The sequence below is a fragment of the Haemaphysalis longicornis genome, unplaced genomic scaffold, assembly GCF_048455015.1.
Source record: "Haemaphysalis longicornis isolate Haplotype H1 unplaced genomic scaffold, Haemaphysalis longicornis Haplotype H1 scaffold_2, whole genome shotgun sequence".
In the NCBI taxonomy this organism is placed as follows: domain Eukaryota; kingdom Metazoa; phylum Arthropoda; class Arachnida; order Ixodida; family Ixodidae; genus Haemaphysalis; species Haemaphysalis longicornis.
The window spans coordinates 44,035,471-44,050,222 of NW_027526295.1; the positions used below are offsets into that span (position 1 = coordinate 44,035,471).

The 14,752-nt window shown below is 48.8% G+C and overlaps 1 protein-coding gene across 1 annotated transcript in view; it reads right to left on the reverse strand.

The window, feature by feature from the left end:
- The window catches only part of LOC144167932 (uncharacterized), a 57,976-nt gene that overhangs the window by 36,648 nt on the left and 6,576 nt on the right, over positions 1-14,752 (reverse strand). The window contains exons 2-6 of the mRNA XM_077697054.1: positions 10,635-10,796; positions 9,691-9,749; positions 8,032-8,397; positions 1,357-1,448; positions 927-1,092 (exon numbers count right to left, since the gene is read on the reverse strand). Coding sequence (XP_077553180.1) covers positions 927-1,092; positions 1,357-1,448; positions 8,032-8,397; positions 9,691-9,749; positions 10,635-10,796 — 845 coding nt within the window. The remainder of the gene's footprint in view (positions 1-926; positions 1,093-1,356; positions 1,449-8,031; positions 8,398-9,690; positions 9,750-10,634; positions 10,797-14,752) is intronic.

Genomic DNA, 14,752 nt, shown 5'->3' on the forward strand with positions numbered 1-14,752 from the left:
AATTGGAGACCAACGCAACCACCATGGCCACACACGGAATGAATAAAACTTCTCTTGGCTATTAGGTACGTTTACGTGGTGTGAAGGCGAAAGCCTACAAATAAGAAGGACTTCCTTACTACTCAATCGTCTTTGCGTCTCTCTCGTCCTTTTCTTCGCCTTTGGCGCAACTTGGTCCGACAGGCGGTCTGACCGCACTACGCGGGGGATCTCTCCCCAAAGCCAGAGCTCTCATTCGCCTCCACCCGTTCTACACGTGCTGCGCCACGTGCACGTACAACAACACGCACATCAGGCTGATTCTTGTTACATCCTACCAGTGTGCCGGCCGTGGTTAGAGCACTTAGCTGCTGGTCCTGCGAACCGGCTTCAAATCCCAAACGAACCCACTTTATTTTCTATTAACAGCGGCGGCCATTTTGGTACCATTTGTGTTGACGCCGACGACAGCGACGACAACTACAACCACGGTAACTTCTCGCGTTTGATCAGACGTCGCCGAGTGTGACCAAAGGCGGTCGAAGCGGGAAGGGGTCGAGGCATCCTCGGAATCGGACCAGGAGGCCGTCTGCTCACGCCGTAGCTCTTCTTGTTTTGTATATCCTCATAATTAAAGAAACTCTAGCTCAGATTTGCGTCATGCCGCATTTAGACAAAACGACAAAAATTACCGAATAAAAACGGCATTAGCTCAGTCCACCTCGGAACAGATAAACTGGCACGAACCTTGTCACACAGCTTCTTGCGGTCTTACAGTTGTACCTGCCTTAAGGAGTGCTATCACTACCCGCCCTTACTCAATTTTTGTAAGTTTAGCTACGTTCGAGTAATTTGTTAGTGCACCACGAAGGGCAGCAATTCCTCAGCGGGAGCGATGACATCGAGAATTAAAGAAGCGAGTACGGAAGAGGGAGGAGCGTTCGCACCTTGGTAGCGAAGCAGGCGTAGTACTTGACGATAAAGGGGCTGCGCACCACAGACGCGACAACCTTGTCAATGCACGCCTGTCTGGGACGGCTGAATCTGTCCACGGCGATCAGCTTCACTGTACAGACCAAGTTGGCCGGCTTGTACCTCGCCTTGTACACGGCGCTGTGGGTGAACAAAAGAAAAGGCGAGGCCGCGTGCGTCGAATTTACAAACGCAGCAAGTGTAGGCTGCAAGATACGTGTTACGGAGTGATAAGAAAGATTTTCTTTAAGCTGATTACAAGGGCACTAAGGGAAACTTTAGTTTTTTTTATGTAAACGGTAGTGGCATGAACAATCCCAGTTAATTGGAACAGGAATATGCTGATCGGGAGTTCATTTTAATGGGTAATGACAATACAAAAAATACACACATCACAGTGCTTACCCAAACCCTCCTGCCCCGAGAAGCTTTACGGATTTGAGATCTCGGATCTTTGGAATGAACTTCGTGAACCGTGGCTGTGCAGATATTTTCATCTGGAAAGGACAGGCATGCAGATAATATTAGGGTCACGGCGATGCGAAGATTTTCCACAAATAGCTTGCTTGCTTATGAGGTGAGCCGAAACAAACTGTAGCAAAATTTGAAAATGAACCTGCTTTTCTATGCCTGTCACGTCGTGAGCGTTTGATATATCCACATCATAAACAGTTTTCACCTCAAACACATCACTGTTTCGTTTTATGCCTTGTTGTGTCAGAAAATTGCAGTTGAAGTTACAAACCGAGCTGTTTAAGCTTGAGCTCTGCAAGTGCGGATCGTTAATACAATAATATCTTTCGCAAAGTGGAGAGGTAAAAGTTGGCCCAGAAGTGTGAGGGAAAGGGGTGAAGAGGCAGGGAGGTCACGAGCAGGTGAGGGAAATGCGCACCTCACAAAAAAAAACACGCTTCCTCGTGATTGGAATCAAAGCTCGGTCCCTCGGGTTATGCAATCCGCGTCTATGCGATTGCGCTATCATCGCAATCAGCATTTTCTTCTCAGCGTTTTCTTCGGGTTTGCAGCGCGGGCGTTGGCATTGAACTCTGGCTGAGTTGAAGTGGACTTCGGCTCCAGACATTGAGAGTTTCGATTTCCGACTTTAGGAGAGGGATTGTAGACTTATTTGACTCCGGTTGCATGGAGAAGGCCATGCTTTTTAACCCAGAGTTTTTTGAAGGGTGGCAGACCTAAGAAAAGCAAGGTTAAAGATTGCGAAGACCACCAGGTCCACTGCTTCCGTAGTGTTAGTATATCAATGGCAAAAGTCAACGAATTTTTTCTATCATCAGAGCCCCGGTTTCTGATAGTTGTCATATCGGCTAACCAAAAAGCATCCTTGGTTAGCACCTGTAAGCTTCGGCACGTAAACGTAAAATGACAAGTAAACTATTATGGGAGTCGGTTTGTTTGTAGCCTTTTTCCGGTGGTAGATTGCCTTTGCGGGCGCTATTCCAATGGTGACATCTGATCTACGTGTGACGTGACAGAGCACAGAATGAGGACAGAATAACTACGATGCCGTCAAAGTCCCATGTATACCCGCGACGCGGTGTTGTAGTGGGCGGTTGTTAATAGCGGCCGTCGTAACTTTCTTTTGACAGAATTCCTTGCCGGGGCCATTGGCTGTTTGGTAACAACACAATCGTCATGACTAGAATTCATACAGCTGTGTCGACTGCTGAAGTGGGAGTGAACGGAGTGGGATGCAATGCATTCGTGACTGATATGCGTATGGCCGCGTTCAGCATCGCGGTTCTTCTTACATTAATGCTTTTGCCACCAACAAAATCGAGGCCTTTTGACAGAGCGCAGCTGCAGCACTCATGCTATGAGGTAATCTGTTGCAAATAGGTCACATTTCGCCCAAACTCATCCCTATAGCAAAGCCAGCGGTGGCTTTCGACGAAACTGGTTGAGAAGAGACAATACCTGTCCCTTCTTTGTTTTCTAAATCGGGGTTGTAGGGGCTGAGACAGGGGCGGAGTTCACTTGACATGCTGACGTTGCGTGTCATTGAGCGCTTGCTCAATACAGCCAGCACGGATCGAGAAAGGTGTCAAGCGCTAACCATAGGAAGGGGTTTTGCAAGCGATTTAGGGAGCAATGCGACTAGCGACGAACTAGTTTTCGCCGTGGACCAAGTCGCTCACCACTTCGCTCGGGTCTGTGTCGCCAAAAAAACTGCTCACACCCCGGACGTGGCCTCAGCGACTAGAAAATAGGAGAACCGTAAGGGGCGCTACTTCGCCAGAGGGATAGAACGAAAGGAGGGAGCGAGAGGCGGCAAAGTGCAACCTACAAACGTACGACCCCCTGCTTACGGAAATACGTTTATTTCCAGTTTTTGTGACAAATACAGACAAAAAAAACCTTCAGGCCGTGTGTACTTCGATAGTCATACTGGGCGCAGTGCGGTAATATCGGGATCGCGTTTCGCCGTCGCTCGCGCGATCGCTCTCATGTGGCTGTCTCAGCGAGCGATTTAAGCTTGGACGCTGAAGTGAATTTGCCAAGCTGCCGGTTTTGCTTGCACTGCGTAGACTGGCTCAAATTAACACACTTTTAAACGTCTATCGGGTTGATAAGTCTGTAATCATTTTATGAAGCGCGAAAGAAGAAAAAAAAAATCGCGCCAATCCACCCCGTGAATGTGGTTAGAAAGCAAAGCTGTAAACGGCACCCATTACGATTTCCCATGCGACGTCACTTAAATTCACTCACATCGCACTACAAATAGCAAAACCAGAGAGAAGTGAAATGCACTTAATCCCACCATTTATTACTTCAAATAGATATTCTTGTTAAGGTGAAATCAATGCATGAAGCATGAACGGTGTTTGGTTGAGTTGTATTGGTGTAGCACAAGAGTGGAAACTTTTTTTTATAACATTACAGTAAGCTCCAACTCGGTGTTATACGATCTGTCTTCTCCGTCTCTGCGCCGCGTACGAAGGTGACGAGATTTGCTCCAGAGAAAGAGGAGGAGGAAGAAATACTTCTGTTCAGATTTCTGAACGGCCCAGAGCGAAGCCCTGGGGAGTGATTCCTTCTTCTGTGGGGCCCATATGCAGTCCGCGCGGCCTGTGTTCTGTATACATCGCTGAAACTAGGTAGGTAGAGAGGGCCTCGACAGCAGCATCTCCCATTGCTCTTGTTGGGTAGTTGACGCAAAGAAAGGAGGGTGCTCAGGGCTAAAGTCGCACAGCCCGATTACGGGGTGGAGTGTTCCTACTTCTGTGCAAAATTTACATTCAGCGTCGTCGCGATTCGGATATATTAAGTGAAGACGCGTAGGCTGTGCAAAGGAGCCCGGATTGTATGAGCCGTATGGTAGTTTGTTGTTCTCTGAAAAGGTCAGGGTAAGGCGAAGGTATGGTCTGTCTCAGAATGCGATAACGCTGGGTTATCTCCCTGAACGTGACAAGCGGGTGACTGTCCTCGTGCAGCTCCATAGCACGGGAGGTAAAGCGCAGGCTTGTTGGGTGGGTGTATTAGTCGCCCTCCATTGAAGCGTGAGGGGGTGTCCAGATGAGCTTAATGGAACCGTTTGGGGAGTGGTTTTTTAGGACGCGCAGTGCAGCTCAGGACACCCAACTCTACTGGTAATTCGAGTAGGCTTGCTGGGAATCAATGACTACCCTCATAACCCCTGGTTGAGCGAGACACATGACGGCAGCCTTTTCTGCTGCCGTCCTGTGTTGGGTCCTAAGCGAGGTACACGCAAGGAGATAGCCACGATGATGGCGTATTGCTGCCCACGTTGTTTGGTGACGTCTGTGTAGATAACTGCATGATCCCAACCGAGGGTGGTGTTTTGCGCTTGAGCCCGTGCTTTTCGGTGACCTTCGTCGTGTGAGGGGTTGATATGTCTAAGCAAAGGGAGCATCTTTAGTTTTAGTCGCCAAGAGTCTGGAAGTACGTCAAGTGGACTGACATTCTGGGCTGCCCAGCCAATTGGTGAAGCATACGGTTACCCATCGCAGTTCTGAGTTGGACCTTCTGGTTAGAAAGATGGCCTTCTATCAGCTCTTCCACCGCGTTGTGGAGCCCCGTGCTAAGCAGGCTCTGTGTGGACGCACTCATGAGAAGATGAACGGCCTGCTCGACCGCCTTTCTAATCATTATATAAAGCATCTCTATGTCTTCTTTGTCGAGAAGAAGACAGGGGGTTGACGTAAGTAACTCTCGAGAGGACAAAAGCTTCAGTTAATTGAAAGGTACCGGATTCCTTCAGTCCTCGCTTCTTGGTGGAAACTCGCCTGATCATGTATATGATTTGATTAATGCTGTTTTTGAGGCGCTGCAAGAAGACGTCACTCTTGGTGTTACCCTCGAGATGTAGGCCCAGGATCTTGATGCTGGAGCTTGGAGTCATGGCTTGGCCATCATGGAGTATTTGAATGTATTCCTTGGTTTGGATGAGGGTGGACGACAAGGAGCTGTGATTGTTTATGTGAAAACTGGAGGCCATAGGCTTTAGCACATAGGGGTACTAGAAGTGAGATGCCATGCATGGGTGTCAGCTTCCTTTAATTTTTGTAACTGTTAGCACATGAGCAAGGTGTGCACAGGGCCGCTAGAGGGGCGTGAGTTGTCGCGTGACGCTTTCACGTGGCATTCAGCGAGAACGCAGGGGGTAAACCCGTAGATGTGCTTGGTGAGTACACCACCTGTCTTCCCAGCCTTCCATTGGGCTCGTAGCTAAATCGGTAAGACGACGCGCTCTCGCTTTGTTTGTCTATTAGTTCCAGGTTCGATTCCCGGCGGTGCCAGCAAATTCTTTTATTTGTTCGCTGAGTTTTCTGGTGACACCAACGGTCGCGAAAGAACCCTTGGAGGGTAGAGGTAAAAAGCTTTGCTTTAAAACTACCATGCGCGGTCTGTGGCGGCCGCACCAAGGCCGTGACGACAGGAGGAGATGCACCTTGATTGGAAGGAAGGAAGGAAAAAATAGTACAGGAAAGGTAGGGAGGTTAACCAAAACACTGTTCGGTTGGCTACCCTACTCAGGGGGGGTGGGGATACGGGAAATGAAAGGGAAAGAAAGGACGATGCCCAAGGTTCTGTAACACAACATGCTTGACATCCGGTTGCATCATTGGATGGGCATTCTCGATATCTCAGGAATCGTCGTACCGCGCTTCTGCGATGTTGTCGGCTGTAAAATGCCTAAGATAAGCTTCCCAGGATGGCTTGGAATCGTAGCAATCACTAGCCGAGGCCTACGCAGTGGATGAACACTCTCCGCGTCACCGCAGACGCTCAAATTCCATGCGCTTCTCCCGCGTGTTCAGAGCTTGACTCTCTGATGCCTGTATGGTAAAAAGCGTGTTCGCACCAGGCCAAGGGTATGCTGATTCTGGCCTGTTCCCAGTTTCCGCAAGTATTCAGTGCTTGTGGCAACAGTACGCCAACGAGAACTTGTTAGCGCGTTAGTGTCAGTATGCGCAGATTCTGCGAACTCGTTCGTGCTGCAGTGTGAACGTTACGGCCCAAAAATGGTGAGCTCAGTTTAGAAGACATCGGCCGCAAACGAAAAAAATCAACTCACAAAAAAAGGCATGCCCTTTCGGGGATTCCAACTTGCGACAAAACAATTTCACCCAGCGCCACAGACCACTCGGCCACGAGCCTTTCTTTCTTTTAAATACCTTTTTTTCACACGAAATACACGTGACGGACAGATTAAAAACCGTCGGCCGAACTTCGGCTGACGGAAAAACTTAAAATAAACATCAACCGTACACAGTTCTTCTTGTACAGGTAGCCATTCCATATCGGGCGCCTGCAACTTGTGCACTTTGTAGAGCAAACTAATACTCTGGGCGAAGTATTTGCTCACAGTGAGGGCATGTGGGTCTGCGTGGCGCACCGCCGTCCTGGACCTCCAAATGGCATGCAATCCTTGAGCCATGATGAGGTCATACGACACACTGTTGTCACTAGGTACGCACAAAAATCGTATACCGTGGGGTGAAACGGGCAGGTCCATCTTTAAGGTCTCGGCCACGAGCCAACGCTGAAGAGCTTGGATATACAAGGTATATAATGTACAACCAGTTTACACTTTTATTTATTTTTAGCATTTCAAGTAGTTTAAGCGACTATTTGTTGCATAGCGCTCGCGCAGTAAGCGTCCCCCAAACTTCCACAATATCTCACGTCTAGCAATGTCATTTCTTAGACGGAAAAGCGTTCGCAGATATGTGGTCGTGCTGCTGACCACTGTGCTTGTTCACACAGCGCAAAAAAGGGCTTCCTGCTGCCTAGTTTTGCGCTGTACGGTAACAGTTTCAGTTGATTTTAAGTACCTATATTGATTATTCTCCCACCTTCAAGTGGCCTTAGAGTTTCCTACTAGCGTGTCAGCGAAGCTTCGCATGTGCACTTGTGCAGCGCTTGTGCGGAGCGACCCGTACTCGGAGCTTGATACAGTGTACAAACTAACAAAGTAAAGAAAGGCACATTCTTCCATTCGCAAACGTGTTGTGGCTTAGTTTCAACTGAGCGAGGGAATTGCGACGACCCGTCGGCAGCCGGCGGACTAAACGCTGGGACGACTGACTCTGTCGGAAGGTCGGCGAGCTGTGCAGTAGCGCAGCCAATTGCCAGCTCATCTCCTCCTGACGTCACACGAAAACGCCGCACAAAATTGGTGAGGGTGCAGAGAGGAGGATAACATTTTCGGGTTGATTTTTCTACTAAATAAATTCGATTAAACGCGTTCACAGTGGTCGAAACATGGCCTATGAACTCTGGACTACAATTGGCGCTAGTAATCCTGCAATGTTTACAAATCACTTCAGTGTACCGTTAAGACGAGCGTTTGAGGAAACCCGCCGCTTCGCTCGTCGCGTCGGGCGCAACACTCGGTCCATGTGGTTTCCGCTTCGTATATGCGGCCAATCGGTTTTTTTTGCAGGCGACGTGGGGAGTCTTCAGACGGCACGTCGGTCCGCGTGCGTTTATACTCACCTAGGTTAGTTTTCAGTGTGAGCTTATACCTAAGGATCAACGTAACTGCCCTTTCCTCTAGCTCCCAATGGCCATATACAAGAAGAGTGTGCTGCTGCTCGCCTCGTCGGTGCGCGTCGCGATGGCGTTTCCGGCAGCTGTCCAGTCTGTGACGGGCACCTCGGAGATCTTCTCGAGCGAGGTGGCGAGCTCGCCGACGATGATGATGAGCTTGCGGATGACGAGGCCCAGGCTTCGCGCCGTGGCGGGCGCCCGGTTCAGGCACAGGCAGTGCAGGCCCATAAGGTTATCGACCATGTCCCGGATGTCCTGGTAGGTGACGAACTGCTGGTGCAGCTTCTGCAGGCAGTCTTGTGCCGCCAGCACCGACTGCTCCTGGCAGAAGTGCGACAGCGGATCGCGCAGCACCGACAGCCGGTTCTCGCGCTTGATGAAGAACTCGAGCAGAAGCGTGGTCACCTTCGGGATCTGCGAAAAAAGGACGTTGTACCCCCTCTCTCTATCTTTAAATCTCTCTCTCTCTCTCTCTCTCTCTCGCTCGCGCGCTCTCTCGAGCAACGCAGTGGACCCGGCTTTGTGTTAAAACGCACACGCAGAATAGGCTAGTTGCAGCGGTGACACGATGAATGGGGAGGTATACAAAACAGTCGCCAATTTCTGCAGCGAATAGAAGAGAAGATAAAAGAGAGAGAGGGCTTTTCTGGATTCAGGTTGTTACACGGAGTTCTAAAACAGAGTACGCTCGCACATCGTGGCATCCGAAGAGTCGTATAATGACCAGCTCACGTGGCTACGAGTAGGAGAATAACGAGTGCGCTCACTATCCAACCATTCATAAGAACTCGGATATTCATAAAGACTCCCCCTTCTATTCCCACGCTAGTGATGGGCTTGAGGACGGGCACTACGTCTCATGGTGCTCCTTATCGTTAGTTTTCGGGATTTTACTCCTTGTTCAGGGGGTTAAGACATCAAGAACATTGCTTCAGCAATGTGTGTTTTCCTAACAGCGAGGCAACGATCAGATTCGGAGGGGAAACCCTACTCTTCAAGAGCGCATACACTGGTCGGATAAGCGAAGTTCATACGCAACTTCGCAAATCGAAATCTCTGCTGACTTTTGGTGCTTCCTGGCTTTATTATATGCGTTTTAGCCGGAAGCGGCATCGAACGGGAAGTGTTGGAGTTAAAGGGGTTCACGACTCACGTACGTATTTGTAATAAACGCACAAACAATTGGAACAGCAGACCTGTTGTAAGCCGATGCTTTTCGCAACTCTACTGAAGCTCGTGCGGCACGCGGGGGTACCCATGCATGCCGTACGACCATCGGCGGAGTTTTAGGGACAGGTTTTCAGACCCGCCGGTGGTCTCACAGAAATTGGTTCGCAGACCAACGGTAGAGGGCGCGGTGGTCTCGAATTTGTAGGTTCACCTCTTCCCCGCTAAGCAAAGGAGCCTCCCGGCGCTGACGTTTAGCGGCCGATTCGTTTGCGTGAACAAAAGAATTTGCGCAGAGACGACGCTGCCGTTCTCGGGCGAGCAGCCCTTGACTTTCGAGCCGACACAAGAGACAGCTCCGTGGTTTCAGCCTATATCCCCCTGGGTGCAACTGGGTTTAAATGTCTTCGTGGTCCATTACCACGTGGAGTATTCTATAGTGGTGTGACCTAAGTTTGAATCATTGGTCATTTGGACAAGATCTGCACGTGCATGCTATTTCGGAGCCAAGAATCAGGTGGAACCACGCGTAGTACTTACCCGAGGAAACAAGTTGACCAAGACTTTCACCGCCGAGGTTTTCTTCTGTCGCATAACGTCTGGTGGAGCTAAGAAAGACGCATGTGTCAGTTGGTTACTTGCGCTACTGAAGGAGTTCCCTCAGCAGTGTCTAGAGCAGCGGCCAGTTAGGAAATAACCTAACCTTCTGCTGCGTACAAATGTGGAAATTTAAACACTGTTATCGCGGGCGGCTTTGTCATGCCAGAGTCCTTGCATTGAAATAGACTGGTCATGCACAATAATGCAAAATTGACGAATCCTTGTGTTGTGGGAATTGACGTAAACCGAAGCTCCAGCTGCATGCCGTTTAGAATCCGTACCTCACAAAGTGCTTTTCGTAGTATTTAGTTACGCCTGACAAACGATTCGCGCTGCTCTCGAAAGGCTGCGAGACATTAAAGGGTTGTTTCAGAGCGGAGAACTGGTCCCGGTAAAGTATCCAGCACACGTGCGCATGCGGACATGTTTCGGCCGGTGTACCGTACCCGGCCGTTATTTGGTTCGGCTGACGATGTTGCGCATCTGTCGGTGCCGCGAAACTACATGACGCGCTTGCTTTACTTTGGCTGAGATTGAAGATCAGAAGGACGCTACCAGGCGTTCCGTGGCTTTGTACTTGGAGCAATTAGTTTCCCTTAGAAACGCTGGGCACCTGTCTAGCCGATGAAGGCTTGTTTGACACGCCAAACGTGTACCTATTTTTCCCCCAGTGTCTATCATTTTGTCCCTTCCGACGACTTCTATGCCCTCATGTCTTACGAGAAAGGTATTTCTTGGACCTCGTAGCGGTAATTCTAAGGAATGATCCCCAATCTGCCCAGGAGCGACATGATCAAACTGCATTATCTCGTGTCGTTCTTCAATATGACTGCATCCCGCCAAACTTCGCGCATGTTCAAGGAGAAGGCCACCCGCCCGCGCACCTTTTCGTTTCTGGGGCGACAGTGGGGTCTCCTCCGAGGTCAGGCTGCTCGACGTGGGGCTGGTGAGCGACGATCCCGAACTGCCGCTGCCCGAGCCTACTTTCTTTGGGGGGGATGCGGTGCGGTGGGACCGCGCAGACTTCGAAATCGTTGGCCCGCCATCTGCGCCAGGTGGACGACATAGACCCTTGGTAAATCAGTCCTACGTCTTGCCTTACAAGGTCACTCATCACGTTGAAATGACCTTTAGCCACCGGAGAGCAAATGCAGCAGGTGTGACATCACCCCACGAGATCGGTGTCGCAGCTGCCCTCACTTGCAGCCTTGCCGCTGCGGAACCACGACACTAGGCGAGGGTTTAGCTGCGGCTTCGCAGGCGGTTGGTCGCCCAGTCTTCCCGTGAATGAAGCGAGGGCTGGGGCGTTTGTACGGGCGCTTCAGCGCAAGTGACTGGCTGAATCCAATAATCGAGCAGCCTAACTTTTACGAAACACCGCGTGCATCAACGTCGCAGAACCAAGCTAACCAAATCTTTCGGTAATAATAACAAAGTTTACAAGTGTTAAACCTGACCAATTCATTTTACAGGGCATGCTGACTGCTTTTCAAAAGAAGAAAAAGCAAGAAAAAGCCACTAACAGCATTTTCTGGTCTCTGATGTGTTTCGTTCGTAAAGGCGCGCGCCCGTGTAAGATGTTATTTCTGCGACACTTTTTGCACATCCCTCCAACCTTTGCAGAGCCGGAGCGCTTGTGTAAGTTCGATCAGTTGACGGTATTTGATGGATTTGCAGTGAGAAATCTGCACTTGCTGTCACTGCCAAACATGCGCGCAGGAGGCTTGTTTTGAGGTTTCCACGGGGGGAGAACAGCGCGGTGATGTCGACTTATGTGGGCCGCTGGTGTCTAATATAGAGGATATTCAACAAACAAGGTATGACGCTGCTGTAGTAATAAAATAAACGTATTTGGATGAAGGTCTTTCTCGCCGCATTGACTGGGATTTATTTTTCCCTCGCGCTAAAGCTGATCAGTTAGGGCAAGGCCACTTCGATCATCATCCTGGGCGTCTCTCACGTGTCTTTTGTAAGTAGCTGGTACTTTTTGCTGCAAATTATAAGTAGCTGCATCCACAAAATTTGAAGCGTAGGAGAAGTCAAATTTGGTGCGCAGTTCGAGTTCCCCATTGGCCAACCATGACACTGTGCGTCTGTATAAGGTGTTTTAGATGCGACTGCATCTCATTCACTCGCCTTGTTCCTCCATACGGCGTTGTCCTCACCCCTCCCCCTGCACTATAAAAAAATAATAGTTAGCGGTGCCCGGTTTCCATCCCACGACCCTGTGGGCGGAACACGAGGTACATGGTGCTCTTCCCACTACACCACAAAACCGAGACAGGATGAAATGCTACGAACGCGCCTTATATCGTTGACTCATTCAAACTACGTCATGAAGCTGCCGGGTGGGCACGGCAGCTCACCCGGCATGCGCAACCTGAACCCGTTTGTTTACTTCTTGCAGTTGAACGCTCCCCTGCTCTTCATACAAGCAGGGAACGATGCGCCGGTGCTGCAGTATCGAAGAAACACAACGGACCTGCGCAGTCATCACGATTTCCACGGACCGAGTGCGCAGCTGATCGCAAGAAATTGCGATTGGGTCCTGGACCGTCATGCCTCGATGACCCTCAGTCTTCCGGCGGAAGTCCAGGACGCAACGGCGGCGCTGCGGACACCTTGGGAACCTATAAAGCCTGGCAGCAGAAACCGACACGGCATAGGGCACGGCAGCTCACCCGGCATGCGCAACCTGAACCCGTTTGTTTACTTCTTGCAGGTGAGAAAACGTTACGGCAAATGTATTCGATCCAACAACCTTTGTTTAGTTGTGCTGCCGTGCCCTCGGCTACTTTGTCCAATGTTGTGCGATGTGTATACCTATTTCAAGGAATTACTTATACTAGGTGGGGACGTTGAGACCAACCCGGGGCCCGATCTCGACGAACTTTTTAAGCAGCTTCAAATAATCACAGGGGACCTAAAGGAAATCAAAGAACAGCGATTAACAGCCATCGACAATAAACTGGAACGGTTAACTTCCTTAGATAACAAAGTTTCTTCTTGCATGGCTCAGGTAGTCCAGCTTCAGAAAACAGTATCAGCCTTAGAAATGAAGCTGGACGACTTGGAAAATCGCTCAAGGAGGTCGAACCTTCTAGTGTATGGCGTGCCTGAGGAAGCAGAAGAAAATGCTGACATATTAGAAAAAGCTGTAAATCAGAAAATTGTTAAAGAAATTTTGAAAGTTGAGCCGGTTGACACCGAACGCATTCACAGAATTGGAAAACCTGACGGGAAAAAAGTGAGACCAGTTATCCTTAAACTACTAGACTTCCGAGACAAGAATCTGATCCTAAAGAACTGCCAGAAGCTAAAAGGAACAAATTTCTCGATTGGAGAGGATTTTTCCACTAGGATACGTGATATCCGGAAAAAGTTATGGAAAGTTAGAAAACCGCGAAAAGAATCTGGAGATAAAGTATCCTTGCTTTACGACAAACTACGGGTAAATGAAGACTTATACAGGTGGGATGAAGAAACAAATGACGCTGTGCTAGTCATGACTAGCACGAGGCCCCGAGCATCTCAAGAGGAAAAAAACGAGGAAACAGCAACGCGATCCCAACGTCCACGTCGCGCACCACAGCGAAAGAAATAACTTTTGTAAATGTGAACACCCGTAGCATCATCGTGAACACCCGTAGCATCGTTAGAATCTTTGGCGCTAAGCATCAAGCCCGACTTTTTAGCGCTCACTGAAACTTGGCTAACAAAGGATATCAAAGATTTTGAGGTGGCGCTTCCTAACTATGCGATAGTGCGCAAAGATCGACAGTCCCGGGGCGGTGGTGTGGGCATTCTAATAAAACGCGATATCCCCTTTGTAGCCCTGCCAGAAGTGATTGGAGTCGAGGCAGTGTTCTGTAAGCTACTTTATGCCCCTCGCCCAATTTTTGTTGGCTGTGTTTATCGCAGTCCCTCATCCGAATGTAATACCCTGCAATCTCTTTATGACTACATGCGCCTGCACGTTCTAGGGGCGAAACTTGTGCTACTTGGTGATTTTAATCTAGCTGATATAAATTGGCAGACCATGCAGCATCACTCCACGTGTTCCGAGATACTTATCGACACGATTTTAACGTTTAATCTTTCCCAAATGGTCACTCAACCTACCCGCGTACAAAAAAGCTGTTCAAGCATCCTTGATCTGGTATTTCTAAGTGAACATTTTCCATCGGACAAAGCTGAAGTTGACATTTTGGATGGGATGTCAGATCACAGTATTATTTTGTGCACTGTTCCTACGTCAGACACCCATACCCAACTCAAATCTTTTGTTACTTATCCCGATTTTAACAATGCTGACGATACCAGTGTGACAGACCATCTTTCTTTTGAGCTTGCTTCGTTTGAACACCTAGGCAACAACATAAACACAGATATAGAAACACTGTGGGAAACATTTAAGGCTATCGTATCACATTGCATTGATAACTATGTGCCAACTAAAAAGAAACAAATTAAAAAGCAAAATCCATGGATAACACGAGACATTATTCATGCGAAACGCAAAGTGAAGAGGCTTAGAAAACAGCTTAAGGCTAAACGTGACCCTGAACTTAGAAACAATCTTAGCTTAGCGCTAACGAGTATGAAAAGAAAAGTAAAATCAGCCAAATATACGTATTTTAGCCATACGCTCCCTATGTTTTTGAAAACATCTCCCCAAAAATTTTGGAATTATTTGAGCCCTAAAAAATGTGACTCCAACATTGCTTCCCCTGATGATAATAAAATGAAAGCCAACCTGTTTAACGATCATTTTAAGTCAGTCTTTACTGAAGATAACGGAATCTGTCCTGACATAAGCATTCCTTTGAACCAGCAACTTCCCCCACTTACAGTGTCCGAAGCCGGTGTTCTCAACCTTTTGTTAATGCTTGATACTAAAAAAGGGGCTGGACCCGACAATATACCTAATGTATTTCTCAAAAGATACGCTGAATGGATGGCCAAGTATCTGTGCATAATTTTTACCAAATCTTTGTCAACT